At 37.6% G+C, this 16,568-nt stretch overlaps 1 protein-coding gene across 1 annotated transcript in view; it reads right to left on the minus strand.

Moving 5' to 3' along the window:
- The window catches only part of LOC103780929 (laminin subunit alpha-2-like), a gene marked incomplete at both ends in the record, with an annotated part of 129,521 nt that overhangs the window by 49,626 nt on the left and 63,327 nt on the right, over positions 1-16,568 (minus strand). Inside the window, 3 exon segments of the mRNA XM_008948632.1 lie at positions 1,500-1,680; positions 5,920-6,026; positions 10,511-10,722. Coding sequence (XP_008946880.1) covers positions 1,500-1,680; positions 5,920-6,026; positions 10,511-10,722 — 500 coding nt within the window.

Genomic DNA, 16,568 nt, shown 5'->3' on the forward strand with positions numbered 1-16,568 from the left:
ACTTCATCACTGTTCCTTAAACTCTGTCATTTCAAGTTTGCCAAGAGAGCAGTTAGAATCTTAATGGGAAATCTTGTTAATTGCCCTCTCATTTTCCTTCCCCAACAGTAAGAAATTAACAACATTTTGTGGTATTTCACAACAGTGATGTGCTTTTAAACTGTGAAATGTTAGAATAAGAGACTAATCATGAAGATAAACTACGGTATTTTTTTTTTCCTCCGTATATGTGCTATGGGCTTTAGGACTGCGTTTGCATTTTATTTCAAGCTCTTTCATCAGTGAGTCTGTGAACCAATCTTTCCCCTTTCCAAAGTGCCAACATGTTTGCACTTTTCAAGGTGGTAAACGTTTTCTGAGCTCTTCCTTCCCATGGGAGACAATGCCACAGAGTAATGTTTTCAAATACAATCTATAATCTAGCCTGCCTCAAGCTTTATCAACACTACAGGTGAAATTGAATTTTGCTGTACAGATGTGAGTCTCGAGGTCTTGCTGCTCCTTCCATAAAAGAAGGGAGTAAAAAAAGGGCAGGGAGCTTGGCTTCCTGCTTCTGCTGCCATTCCAGAAGTGAAAGGAGGAGGAATAGGTAACTGGGCTGGCAATTATCACTGATAGTGGTGATTTCTGCCTCTGGGAAGAATATAGCTTCTGCCTGAAGAATAATAGCAGCAACACTCTTGGCTTTATAGTACTCTGCCATCAGCAAAGAGAGTTGCAGAGCCATCACCATTCTGACATCCCAGCAGCCAACTGCACTAGAGAACTGTGTCTCCCATGATCACACTTAAAGGAGTCTATGAGACTTTAAAAAATGCAGTTCTATTAACAAAGATGGATATTCCTCTGTGAAGAGACCTATTGATTAGGTTATTTTCGATGTAGCAGTCTGTAGCAGACAGGAAGCATTAATTTCAGTGTTTGACCTAATGTCCAAAAGTATAAACATAAATGTAAAGAAGTGGCTGGATATATTTATGCCTGATGCTAGAGTTTCAGCATGTGGAAATGCATACTTTTCATGTGGTTACACAATGGACACATTTTATCTATAGATGTAAGGACAGTGAAAAGGTTCGGGATAAAACTAGAAGCAAAGGGATTTTTTTTTTTTTCCCCATTCACATCCCTTCAGGCTGGTGTGATCTGGCAAGCACCTTAATCACTTCTATGATACTCTTACCATAATTAAATCACAGAAACTTCATAAAACCTTTTTTTTTCCATAAAGTACTTGGAGAAAAAGACATTCTTGTTCCTTCTAAACATGCTAAATTAGCCATAAAATGACCTTAAAATAGCAGGAATTGCTTGGGTCTTTTGTTCTTGCCAATCACCATCCTTGCCAGCTGACTGATTTACAAGACTGTCTATGAAAATACCTACTTGTCAGGAAAATTTGTTAGGCAATCTAAAACCAGCCAAACTAGAATCTTAGAAATACATAAATAAACTAAGAGAGAGATAAATCTGAAACTGGCTGCAAAGAGTTTACATACGAGTACAGCCTCCTTCTTCAAAGTTGTAAAATCCATGAGCACAGCGGTCACACTTCTTTCCAGTCACTCCAGGCTGGCAATAACACTGTCCATCTCCATCACAGTCGAAGGACTTGGATCCAAAAGAGTTGCAGTTGCAGGGAACACATCCTCTTGAAGACTGTAAGCCAAATGTTTCAGGCTGCCACAGAGAGAGGAAGAACAGTCTGTACATGGAATTATTACCGTAAGAAAAGAGGAAAAGCTGACAGTATAACTTGATCAGGATGGTTCTTTCCTCTTTGTCACTGAAGTACTACTCTTAACAGGTTGAGTTGTAGTGGTAAATGATGGGGAGCCCTAAATACCCTGCATAGCTGAAAAAGTATGTTAAAAGGTAAAAGTGCAAATATTTCAGAGTGTTACCTGGTGCTATAATGAATGTTCTGCAATGTAACACATCTACGAGGCTATGTTTCCATTAGTACAACTCCCACAAGGAACGGAACGTATGTCAGCACCACATACATATCCTGTGTCTGGGCAGTAAGATTATGTCAGGCAGCGCTTGTTGATAAGAGAGTGAATTGAAATTCTCAGCTATGAATGGAGATTGATTCAACTGGAAAGTCTCTGCACGACTAGATTTTATCTCCTCTGACTAAGGGTAATGTCTGTACACAGTATTCTGTAACTCGAGGGCATTTATTTTGAATTATATTTAGGAACAACTTTGGAAGAACATAATGTATTTGTACACATTACAAGCAAATAATGGGAATTATCTATTTTTAAGATAAAACCAGTGTCTTTGGGTCAGGTCTAAGACTCAGACAAAAGTAATAAATGAGCCTCTATTTCTCTTCTATTTTTATTCTTCCCTTTCTCTTTTGCAGTGAGTAATGCAAAGCTCCTACAGAACCAAATAAATGTTATCAACTATAGTAATATATTTCCTCCTTTACTTCAGTAGCGGAGAGCAAAACATACACTTGTAAAGAGGGGAAGACATGTGCTCATTTCTACTCTGTAATATGGAGTTCTCCATGAAGCTTTTAGCCAACAGACCCCATGAGTTTCACTGCATCAGATAACAGAGGCTCCTGAGAGCAAATCGAACTTGATATTCAAATTCTGAACTCAGTCTTGAGCTAGAATGACTTAAAATGGGAGTCCTTTAATACTTTTTTTTTTCAGGCATGATGATTTTCAGAGAATACTGAAATCCAAATCATATTAGTAACTTCACTTGAAATTGATATTATGACATTTAACAGTAAAAATCTATCAAAGACTTCACTAGGAAAGCAAAATGTTAAAAATTAGATATTAAAAAGATCACTGCTAATGAATATAAATGGAACAAAGTGGAAAATATTTACTTTTATAATATACTACTATATGACCCAAGCATGTGGTGCTAGATTTTTACCTAGTATACATCAGTACAGATTTTTCAAGTCAGTGGAGCTGCACTGACTTGTATTTTACATGGATTTGTTCCAAAGTGAATTCACAGAGACTTCATCAGGTTTCCATGTAGATGTCCTGAAAGCTGATCTCTGAGGGTAATATTGAAGTTCTACATTCTCACAGAGAATCTACTGATAGGTATCAGAATATGGGACAACATCTACGGTCAGAATTTGGCCTGAAGAATCATAGGAACGTAAGCAAATGCTTGACTGTACATATAATAAAGAATTACTCAGTTTTTTATTTCCAAATTCTATATTGAAATGTTTTGCCAGTTACACACTTATCCATGACAAAATACAGCGTAGCATAAAGAAAGAAATACTCAAACTCATATAAATCAAACTCCAAAGTTCAATTAAATACACCAACTATCTCTAAAAATTTCTCACAGGAAGAAACATGCAGAAATGTGAATGTGCAAAAATCTCAGCACACAGATTAATGCAGTGAAGTAACCAAAGCACAGCATGCATCTCAGTTCCTAATAAAAAAAGCTTGATAGGATCTAATAAATTCTGTTTATAATTGTAAAAGCCAGAAAAATTCTGATACTAGCACCTGACACTGTGTGAAGGAAGACAGGATTGCTAGCATGCTAGGTTGCATTCTGTGATGAGCTCTGCACAGTCAAAAACATTTTGATCAGCCATGCAAACCCCCAAGATGAACTCCTACATTAAGTCCTCAGTGAAGCTTGTTTACACACATAAATTCTAAGAATCACATGCACTGAACAAGAGAGAAGATCCTGGATGACAATGAGGAAATATGATGAAATTTCTGAATATGTTATCATATTGTTTCCCTGTATCAGCCTATGTCAAGTGTTTGTGTGGGTGACAGTTACACAGTATATGTTAAATGGGTAAAAGCACATGTTCTCCAAGGGAATCCATACAAGCAAATATGCCATAGGTACCAGAATCTGGCTGGGAAGGAAGAACATTGCCAGGTATTTTTCAAACAGGATGGGATGAATGTGGAGGTTTTGAGTTGCTGGGAAGAAAAACAAACTGCTAAACCACTGCTCTGTTAGAAGCAGTTGCATCATAACCTCTTCATTTTAGCAAATAGGTTGCTTTGTTGGTATGTGATAAACAATAAATACACCTGTCACTATGGCATTAAATTCGAATAATGGGCATTTCACCCAGTTAAAAATGGCTTGTATAACAGGCTATGTTCATTAATGAGGACTTCTGACACCAACTATGTCTGATATTTTAAGGTTAGATCTTAACACTTGGCCTTTGGAGCTGATCCTTCTTGCAAACTCCTTAAGGTTTTTGTTCTTGAATTGTTAGAAGAGGAAGGCCACGAAAATCCCACTGCTGTACACATTTTGTGCATGCTGCTGTTGATGGTGCTGGTTTTGGACTTAGTCTAGTCTAATTTGACTTCTGGCCTGTATTGTCCTTTGCACTATGAGAAGCCTGAGGAGTGGGGAAGTATCCTAAAAGGTTGCCTGTCTTTTGCTTGATCATTTCATATATTGTAGCACATGTTTTTTAATAAATAAATAAATAAATAAAAACCTCAACCCAACAAAACCCCACACCAACCCCCAAAAAACAACAAACAAAAAACAAAACCAAAAACTTTGGGAGCTCCAAACACAAGCAAATATGAGACTTCAGGCCATGCAATGCACAGAGTTTCTGATTACCAGAGTGGCAGGCAGGTAAGCACCCCGTGGGCACCCACTGGCACTGCTGATGCCCCATCTCCGAGGGGAAACTCGGATCTGCTGACTGCTTCGTGCATATTCTTTCAATTTAGGCACCTGTCTGCTGATTTCACAGTGTTTGCCCATGAATCCTGATTTGCAGATACATTTTCCTGACATATCACACTGCAGTGACATGGATCCTAAAGTACTGCAGCCACAGGGTATACAAAACAGCTTTTCTGGGGCCCAGAAGTAGTTGGGCTTTAAGAATGAAAAATAAACACTGTTAGAAAGTGAAGACAATGAAACTACACCACATAAAAGAGTACAGGAATAAAGACAGTAGTAAATGCAGCAGTAAAAGATTTATTTCCAATGAACTGGCAATAGTGTATTAACAAGACAGATATTTTCTGTGTGTGTTATGCAATCTGTTCAAATTCCATTGATACTAATGGTTTTTCTTTGAACAGACTCTTTAAACCCTGTTGAAAATAGTTTTAACAAACAACTTCAGAAATTACGCAGTTTTAAAGGGTGAAAATGATCCTTGTGATTTCTGCAGAATTATTTATGTGCTTTAAGTTACACACAAACACACAGGTGTTCTGAGGATATATGCCTAATCCACGAGTCCTCATGCTCAGCTAGAGAAATGTACAAACAGCTATAACATATTTCTTAACAGCCTGAAGACAAATCTGTGAAAGTTTATGAAACACTGCTTTCTGCAGTGATTTATGAGACAGCAAAACAACATTAAGGCAGAAGATGCTTTTACCAAAAAAGAATGAATTATTTGGACAATACAAGCAGAAAACTTAAGAAAAAAAAAAATAACATTAAAGCAGAACATTCACAGCAAGAAGTGGATTAGTATCCTACTTTTTTTTTTTAATAACAGATGGTACCAGACACTTTGCAACTTTCTTCATAGAGGGATTCTTCAATGGAGTTGTAATATCTTTAACTAATTAATTTATATCAAACATTCAGAATATAAAATATATATACAATATATAAAAATGTACTTATATGCACAGTGAGTTTTAAAATACATTCACTGCCTGCAAATGCAATGTTCTGTGTTTTGTTCTAGAAAATATTTAAAACACAACTACTTTACCTTTCTGTATATTAGAACAACTCATGCTTTATTTTTTAAGTGAAAAATAATAAAAAAAAAAAAAAAAAAAACAACAATCACCAAACAACCTATCCAAATGCAAATGATATTTAGTTATGATAAACAGGGAAGAAAGCTGTAAGGAGACACTGTTTCTTTTCAATTACCTTGCAGACATTGCACCGGCGCCCGGTCACATTGGGTTTACACTCGCACTGGCCTGTCCGAGAGTCACAGATCTGTGAGAAGGAGCCATTGATGTGACAGTGACAGGCTGCAGTGGAAGAAGAAGGAGCTGTTAATGTGTTTCTTGAAAGTAAATTTAGCAGCCAAATGTTTACAGTGCAAGTTTTGCCACCCTGAGAAATCTAGGAAGGCGGGCCTGAGTAAAGCATGAAGGTGTCACTCCCATACGGTGACAACACTCATTAATGTGGCATTCTGCTCCAAATTGTTGCAGTGAGAAATATTGCCTCAAGTTCATAAACAACTTCTTTCATATGCTTTTCTCACATCAAAACAGCATGTTTAGGGCACATGACTGAGTACATGCCCCAAAACTTGGAGTGGGCAGAGTGGCATGGAAAGAACAAAACCTCCAGGTCCAGATCCTTACGCGGAGTGTGTATGGGATGTAGCTATGACAGGTGGGAGTGTTACTGCTCCATACGTTGGTCCTGCTGCCCTGGAGTCCCGTTCATGTCAATGCAGCTGACAGGAAATGTTGGCAGGCTGAGGACCCAGAACAAGGTTATCTCCAAGGGCCTTGCTATGGGGGCAGTAACCTCCTCACCCTGCAAGAGCTCCTTCTCACAGACAGCACTCTGGAGTAGAGCTGCAAAAGAGACTGAGGGTTATCTGCTACTGGGACTCTCTGGGACCTCTCTCTCAGCAACGGTATCACAGTTCGCAGAGGAAACAATCAACTGATCACCCTAACTCACCATAATGCTCTCAAAGATTTAAAACAGCAATCAAAAGGAACTACTGTTTCTTGAGGAAAATAACAATGCTTCTGTCTTATAAATTCTTGCATTTAGAAGAATAGAAATTTTGTGGAAGCTTTCCATCAGCCTTTTTCTTCAACCACAACTCTTCTGGCATGCAGAGATTAGGAAAAAATCCATTTAGCACTCACAGTAGTGAAGAGTTTTGTGACTGGTGTCACAGAGACTAAAACCATGCAGTCACTAGTTTCACCAGCATGAGCTGGTTCCTGCACATGCCTTTTCTTTCTCTCAGTGGAGAATGCATCCATATCTCTATACTGATTATGAAACTACTCTGTAAACCAGGGCTCCAGCTAACATTCTGTCTTTCTGCAGTGCCTTGACTGTATGTGCTATTTTTTTTCTTCTCAACATGGCAGCTTCATTTTAAGAAACACTTAAGTCCAAACAGTGAACCCATGGTGGTCACATACTTGCATGTTGCAAGGTGCCATTTAAGACAAAGCAATTATCAGTTATATTTTTTCTATATGTATACTATTCCAACATTACTTTATTGGACTTGCCAATTCACAAATTTCAACTGTAAATTAAAAGGATTTTTTTCCTGTTTTTCTCCCTGCTATTGAGGTATTCTGCAAAAGTTGCTTCTTTTAAATGAAAGTGACTTTATGGCTTGCCAGTCTGTTCATGGCATTATTTCTTAAATGTTTGCAAAGATGTCTCATATGAGCCCAACAAATTTTTGTTGCTTATTCCAGTATATCAGTCTGGTAACACCTTCAGAAATTTTTATATCTCTGTTTTGCAACATTTTTAAAATTTAAAAACTTAAAAACATTTCTGCTATAATTAACATCACTTTTCCCTTTACTCTAATTTTTCAACACTAATTGAATCCATAATTTACCTCTTTCATCCCGTATACAGACCCCTTCTTTACCATAATATTAACATTTTAAAACTGCCAACACTCCAAACTGTACACAGTGATAAGTATCATATATATATGTTTTGAGTAGCTTTCTAATTAAAATGGTCAGCAGTGCAAAATGGTGTGAAAGCTCAGACAAAAAACCACTACTCTCAATGCAAATTTACAGTATTTCACCAACCTTTTTATACAGACCCTCAAAAACTGAAGCCAGTCTTATTTGAATAGTTCTGCTTATTGGGCATATGACACCACAAGAATCAAAAAGAAAATTTACACTGATTTTACAAACAGATGAGTTTGTCCTACTTCTATTATTGCAAATGGTATGCCATGTATTCTTAACTCAGCCACAGATGACTGAGTGCATTGCAGTGATAAGGCAGAATCTGAAAGTTTTTCTTGGCTCTAGCAGTACATACACTCAGACGAAACACAGTCAAGGCTATTAATCTAATAAACTGTTAGTCAATCTGATAAATTGCATTTATCTCACGTAAAGCCTTCCCATTCATTCACCTCTACTGGGAAAATTAGCTATTGTCTAAACCTCCAAATGGTTGCTATAACACAATACAGCCTGTCTGAGAAATTTGTCTTACTTTCTCCTAAAATGACAATGGTCAAGACCCTTCATTCTCTCTAGATTAATCTAAATATTTATGAGTGTGTCTTTATAATCAACCTACACACTTGGTCTCCTCTAACACTATTATCTATGCACTGGCATGTAGGCACACTTGAATATTTGCTTTAATTCATCTCATGTCATTTAGCTCTGTTACCGTCAGCGCAGCTTCAAGGCATTTGCTTCAGCACACTGTGCTGTTTCACACCAAATAGCAGTCTACTAGAATAAAATCAAATAAGCCTAGGACACTTGCTCGCTGTTCTTATATTTACAATTTTGTACAGATACATCAAGAAATTCAGAGATGCTATAGAGATATAAACTGGTACTGTCATTTGAAATGGTTAATGCACATGACAACAGCACAGTACTGACAAAGAGCAAAAAAACACTTCAAACAATAATTTAAAAGCAAAATTCATGCTTTGCAACCTCTTGGGTTTGGCTTTTTAATAAGAAATTAAATTGAAAACAACAAAGTAAAGGTACGGTCCTTCTGATACTGTAGCTGCAGGGCAAAGGAAAGTCTGCAAAGGAAATAAAATAAATCATATGCAAAAAAGACAATCTACATGAAAGACAGAGAGTAGATGAATATAAGGCAACCATGAGCACAAGACTATAAACACATTAGGGGGCTCTCCTTGTCAGGGATACTAACAACAAAAGCAAAGCTTGTACTTCTACATTGAATATGTATTTATTTTTAATACTTTTTAAAAATTGTATGTTTCCCGAATTCTTCTCATATTACATCTCTTTCTCATGCAGCTGCAACCACTGCTGAAAGGTTCAAAGCAACAGTCCTATCAATGCCCCAGGAAGAGTGACAAACTGGAAGCTATGATTTTTGAAATACACTTCTTTTTAAATGACATTACACATGTAACAACCTAGCTTATATGACATCACTCATCATGAACTGTTAACTTGTGCACAGAATATATGTGATTGTCCAACTTTTATCCAGTATTGTATAAAGCAGGCAGAGAAGGCATTTACACAGGTATGTGTCTCCATAGTTACCTATGATTTTATATATATATCAGTGTTTGCCTTAGCTGAGAAGCCTGGTGAAGTTCTGCATCGCTGTCACTGCTGCTTCCATGCAGTCTTAGGTGGTCCAACAGAATTTAGGATTATTGCTGTCAAACTGCAAGCCACTAATAGAGCAAATTTTGGAGATGGACACCAGCGGCTCATACTTTCATGCTTGCATCACATAATGCAGAACTGGTCCCTGTGTTCCTACACACAGGGCAGCAAGTTAATGGCCCAGCTCTTTTACTTGCATAATTTATCCTAATATGACACCTTTGTATTCAATGGAGTTGCTCTTAGTTTATTCCAATGAATCAAAAAGGATAAAATCCCTGTGAAAATGAAATAATATGCTCTATTCCATTCCTCAGAATGGGGTGGAAGGTTATGTTACAGATGTTTTTAAGTTAAAAGCACTTGTTCTTCCTAATTCTGTTCTGAATTGTGCCAGCGATGGCTCAGAGAGACACTGCCTTCTATAGAACCAAAAGTTCCTGTTCCTACCAAATCTTCCATCTGCTTTCAGTAATATTTCGCCAGTGCTATGGGGAAGTATGAGCTGGGGTGGGTGTTTAAACAACATGCCGCTAAGGAGCTGAGAAATGGTAGCACCCATTGCCAGGTATCTTCCCTTATGGCACCTTAGAAAATCTGTCAGGAGATTTTAGACTATGCTTTGCAGGAGGTGGGAAACTCTTGCCCTGTAAGAGGCAGCAGCTCCCAACTCTTACTGAGGTCATGTAGGTGGGAAGTAAGTCAAAAGAGCTGCTAGAGTTGGACCCTACAGTAGCTGAAATATCACTCCCTCCTTTCAGCACCAATCTCACTAGTTAATCAGATTTATCTGGATGGTTTATAGTTTTTTCAGTGAATTGTTTTCATTTATTTGTATTTATTTTTGTAGATCTGACATTTAGTATAACCTTTTGCATTCGTAAAATGCTCTGCTCTCCCAGTTTTTTTCCACGTCTGCTTCGTTACTGCTTCAACTATAGCAGGAAGTTTTAAAATAGATTCTTCTTTCTATTTATTTTGAAGCCTCCATTTCCAGATGCAGATGTAAGTAAAACGCTATTATTAGAGATAGGAGTACATTGTACCATTCTCCTGCTCACACATACACAAGCACAGTCTTTCCTCTCACGAACACGGTTATAGGAGAGATCAATGTTGTCAAGGAGTGGTAGAAGTTCATGACTTACGTTGACAGTTCCTTGCATCAAGAGCATCGCCAAAATATCCATCAGCACACCTCTCACAATATTGGCCTGTTGTACCTGGCTTACATATCAGGCAAGCACCAGACAAGCTGTCACAGCTGCCAGGAATGGAGAAGTCAAGGTTGTCATTACACTGGCACGGCTGGCACGATCCCCCTGGTATTAGAGGTTGTCCGAAATAGCCTTCTGCACACCTAAGGTAAAACACATCACCAGTTAGAACCCTTAAATAATACCTTTATTAGAAGTATTTAATTTTATTGCCTCACTAATCACCAAAAAATGATTTGATTTTCATTGAAGTATTTCTTAAGGGTCTTTTTTCTCTCTCTCCTTCTCCTTTTTTAACAACACTGTAGATACAGTACCAGCTGAAATCCCTGCCAGTTCTGCTAGTAATTAGATTTCGGTGGGAGAAAAATCTTGTCACTGGCACTGAAGACGAGACAAAGCATAATAAGAAAACTGTCTATTGGCACACTAGAGGAATTCAGGTCCATGCTTGATAGGCTTTGTATTTCAGCACATCATGTCTAGATGTTCTGTACTCATTTACTAGCAAGCCTGATTATTTTTTTCCTCCACATTAAAAAAGCTTGTTTAGCTTAGAAAAACAGGTTTGGAAAGCAATACAGGTGTAAATTTAACTCACAGGATCCTCCACTGACTTAGCCTTCCCCTGATCTACTGTATGGTCAGATTTGTTTAATTAATGGATTGCTAATCTCTGTGTATAGGCAAGTAATAAAAAGATTCCTCATTTTCACAGGAACTATGTTGGTGTATGCTATACTTCTCATATTTTAACAGAGGTGTTTAAAAATATAACCTCCTTTTCCACCTCTCCCACAAGCAATTTCCTATGAGCACCATGTAAAACAGGTTAGTGAATCTGACCTAACATGAGCGTGTATGGAAAGCAAATTTCTACTCATCTCACAGACCATTTCCCATTTATATTCTGATCTGCTTTCCCTTTCCATTACATTTGCGCACACTTCACAGCAAAAGCAACTTGCAGATAGTAAAGAAAAAGAAGAAAAATTGCCCAGTTCCAGCTAATGAAGTTATTCATGTGCATCTCGGATGGACTCCAATTAGTGTAAAGAAAACAGAAAATACATAAAACACGTTGCATAAATTGTTTCCTGCTATTGTAAAGTTGGTTTGAGTGCAGTTCTTATGTACCTAGAAACCTTCTCTGCTTTGTAATAGTACTGCATGGAATGGTCAAGTAAGGAATTGGGAACTATTCTAATATAGGAATGCAGAGCTTCACTATGCTTTCACTCTTGTCCCTTTGTGTTTATCAAGTTCATCCTTTTCCTTCCATCCAGAATATCTCATGAAGCTTCCAACTGAAGCCTAAACAAAGCCATCTAAACATTTATTAAGTACTATTCAGTATCATTGGCAAAGATTATAAAAATGGATAACTGAAACTAGGGAGGAAATAATAGTTAATTTAATATTTTTTTTATAGTAAGATATTACACAGAGTCAGATTTTTTTCCACTCTAAAAATAACTACTGTACAGACAATAGATGAATAATATGTATAAACAGCCCAGTGGTTTGGGTGCTTGTAAGCACTCAAGAACATGATTAAAATTTGCACAACCTATCCCACAGTGTTTTATTCCTTTAGCACAGCCATCTCTCACAATTACTTCCTCGTACCAACAATATATCAAAATCTTGTAATGAGAATAATCCAGGCATTTTATTTTCAGAACCTGTCAGGAATGTAGCTGCATATTGTACCTCCTTTCATTCCTTGCAAAGAAATGGGTATTTTTCCCTTGGATGGAGTATATCTCAGAAACTAAAAAAGACTAATTTTTAGCTTACTTTCACCAAACAAGTCTGCTTTTTTTCAGTGATGATACCTCAGTTACAAAGGACAGGAATGTCTCTTAATAGATATAACAATTAATAGCTATATTTTATCAAAGCCAAAGAATAACAGGATAATTTACGCAGTTATCTTATTTCACCTAAAATTAAATAAATGGTGTCTGAAGTTCACTCATGCTTTGCTGAGACCTTTCTCACTTATTACTGGCATTTTTGTCATAAATCCGTTTCTTTTGGTATTACTAATCTATTTGACTTCACTTAATATGTATTCATTTTCCTCTTTCACTTTCATTTAGGGGTTAGTTCTGTATCTGACAGCATTCACAGAAACCTGTGAAGCAGTTCACAGAAAAATACTCCAGGGATTTTTGGAACATGCACTGCTAATAATTTCCTTCTATTAATAGCAGGAGGCCTTGATAACTCTTCATATTCTCATCAGTTTAGACTCTGCTAATTAAAATTAGCAAAGCCCACTACCATCACTCGTATACATATATAATCTTGAATCTAGAGTCAAGATGATCCTGAAAATAGAGGTAAACCAGTTAAACTTAAAAGAAATTTGTGTGTATGTATCTATGTGTAAATTATTCCACTTTTTCTCAAACTTCTGAAGTTGCAGGGGGAGATTAAACAAATCCATTTTCATTAATTCCATCTTTATTACCTTAAGGAGATTTCTACTTCGGCTGTTGTTCTCAGATTCAAAGAATTACATGTTTGGCAATGTTTCTATTAAAAAAACCCTACCACAATAATATATGTGTCATGTAAAATTACATTTATGTATTACACAAAATACATACGTAAATAAACGTCTGCCAAGTACAACAGAACACCTCTGAGATGAAAAAAATAAACAAAAATGGGAGAAAAAGCCATAAAGAAAGATTGTTTCTGTATTTTTCTTTCTTCCTCTATGCTTAACTTTATCTTCAAAAGCAGATGTGACTGTGACTAACACTGTTGTTTTTCATTTGGCATAACTGGTGCCCAATATATGGCTACTATATAAATATATCTGTAAGTATGTATACTGGGTCTGACTGGGATAGAGTTAATTTTCTTTGTTGCAGCCTGTATGATGCTGTGTATATACACATACATATATGCACACAAATACAGGTCTATTTTATAAATTTCTTTATATTTACTAGAAAAAAAAATACGCTGAGACAGAGGTAATTTAGGTCGAAAACTCAAACACTTTAAAGTCTGGAAATGCTATTTCTACTGTTGCTTTGAAATTTATGTGCATTCAACCTGTGTACAAAGTCAGGCAAAAGCCCTGTAGAGAAATGGCCTGTGAACACACAGTTAAAAACCTTAACTCAGGTACACAACACAGATGTTATTGTTGTATGACCAACAATAAATCCTGCATTTGCTAACACCAGAGTGCCTACCTTTGCAAGCTGTAAACAGTCCTGCATAACACATTTGTTGTAGTAAATCTCATGAATCTTTGACCCTTTTCCTATCAGCACTGCAATACAGACTCGTACTTCTGGCAGCAGTGGAAGAATTATATTAGCTAGAAGGAGCAACAGGTTGAAGCCAAGGGACTCACAAGTGGCTGTGGCTGGTGGCATTCTGTGCTAGATCTGAAGAAGAGGGGATGGGGGGACGACATAACCCAGCTCACCCTTGTCCTCCCACTTACGTTACACTGACCTTTCTCCTCCTAGGAGGAAAAGGTCACTGGAACCATATTCATAAATGAAGGACTGCTACAGGAGAAGATGGACTCTCACCCATTTTGCTTCTTCTCCCTAGAACTGTGTGCTCTTGTCTATACCAAGACTGTGTAGTTGGAAAATGTACATTATTATCCTGTAAATGTGCTGGGCTCAAAAGACAGCTTTTTGACATTCTCATACACCCTTTCTATGCATTTAGGAGTGTCTGTGTCCTTTCTTGGGAAAGTGAGCTGTGAGCAAAGTAAGAACATGTCTAATTTGCCGGGGAAAAGAATTAAACAGGGAAACTGGGCTTTCTCTACCATTATAAATATGTGGGAACCCGCAGCATTGTTTACATTCACAATTATTTTGATGGAGTTATGAGCTGGACTCCTTAGAACACCGAGTGATTTCGGCAACATTTTCCTGAAAAGTTCAAATGAAAGAAGTGGCAGATTTTTTTTTAACATTTTACAGCTCAGGTGTAAAAATATATACACAAATAAACAAAAGATTTTATCTGCCTAGGGGTACATAGGGGGTAGAGGATGACTTTAAGGGTCAAATAAGTACAGTACTGTGTATGCTCACTTCATGATTATTTAGAACTGTTCAGTTAATGAATCACGTGGCTCAAATCACTTGTCACTTTGCAGTTGTTAAAATGAAAGAATTTCATGTAAATTTTTTTAGCAGTTATACAATCACTACTAATAGCAAAAGGCAACACATTTTCTCCTGTTCATTATTACTGACAGCTGTGAGCATTCCCAAGCAACTTGTTACAATTAAAAGCAAATAGTTCTATGAGTATTGGAATTAATGGCCTAATTTCCAATGGGTTTACATCTCATGGTTACAAGACTAAGAGCTGATTATTTGCTGCAGGATGTTGCCTTTTAGCAGGGAGTAATCCCCCAGACTACAGCAGTGCTTTTTCCTTACCCTGTGAAAGTTTTCTTATGGACAGAACATTTAATAATATCTGTCTCTCTTGTTCTCTCTCTCTCTCTCTCATGTATTCTCTGCTGTTTAATCAGGTGTGAGTTCACACAGTGTTCTCCCCCTTAGCTATGACATGTCCTGATCTATTAACCTCTGTTCAGCCACTTTTTTTCACAAAATCTTTGGGAACAATTATTGTCTTTGAGACCTCCTACCCTTCTGTCAAAATTGGTTGAAACTGGCCTACAAGTTCAAATGTCTTTGTGGGCAGCCAGACAGACATGCACAAAATGATCACACTAGCTTAATTTCCTTAGGAAACCAGGCTAAAGTCCAAGCCTGCCACTTATTCAGATTCTATCCTATAGAATCTACAGCCTGTGCTCCACTCAGAAATAGCACTTGTTGCTAATGGAAGCTGTCAATGACCTTGCATTGACAAGCTGCCACCAAAGTGCTCTTGATGTGATTTATTCCTGCCATCATTAACTTCACAGCCCACTAGCTGAAAGAAGGTGATGACTTCCAAGACAGACAGGAAAAGACAGGCAGAAATAGCATGCAGCAGGAGCAGACTCAGTGACGATGGGTGGAAGCAGGTGACAGCCTGCACTCTCACTTTACAACAGATACAGCACAACAGAGGATTTAAAAGGAAGTAGTTGTAAATGTAAATTGGAAAGACAGGACTAGATGGCAATTAACAGCGTATGGCCAGGTTCCTGCTTTTCTGGTTGGCTCTTCCTCTTAGTTCACTCCTACTTTTCCTCATCCCAGCCTTAATATTGTAAGTCATCATTCAGAAGCCTTACCTTTTTGCAGGGTTTACAATGGAAAACGCTGCAAGCAGCTCATGGAAGTAGAAATGGCAAATACCTCCTCAGAAACATAAGTACGATGTTTTCATGCCCCGTAACTGTCTGGCCAGGGGTTAGACACTTATCTGGCTCCCCCAGCCCCTCCTAAAAAGGTGTCATTTGCAGGGTCACAGGGGACTTGGATCATGGAGCCAAAGCCAGTGCTGATTCATCGTGACCTCCGAACAGCTAGCAGAGGTCCCCTGGCACATGAGCCGCCTTTGAAAGCTGTTCCATCCATGTGAAACCCAAGGGATGGAAGGTGTGCACACACAGCGTGGTATCACTTGTCTGTGCCATCTCACATCCTGTGGAAGGGGGTTCCTGGGAGCTTAGCACCAGCACTCACACTAGCCTTCTCTTTCATTTAAATTCTCCATCTGATCCTTTCAGAATAACAGGATATAAGAATGGGAGAGAACTTTCTCTCTCAGTACTAACGTGCCACTCAGACCTGTCACAGGCAAAGACATGCTAGATACATTTTTAAAAATTCGTCTTTTGTATAGGTAGCAATAAGCTTAGGGAAGGTATATTGAGCTTCTCTATGTATTTGAAAAAGAGGAAAACTTTTTTTTGTTGTTAAAACCTAGCTTGTTCTACCTGCTAAATAAAGATTGCAATGGGAAACTAAAAGCAAGAAAAATGTAAACTATTATTTAAAAAAATATTAAAATCAACAAATAATTTATT

This window comes from Merops nubicus, unplaced genomic scaffold (assembly GCF_000691845.1).
Source record: "Merops nubicus isolate BGI_N331 unplaced genomic scaffold, ASM69184v1 scaffold11821, whole genome shotgun sequence".
Taxonomy (NCBI): Eukaryota; Metazoa; Chordata; class Aves; order Coraciiformes; family Meropidae; genus Merops; species Merops nubicus.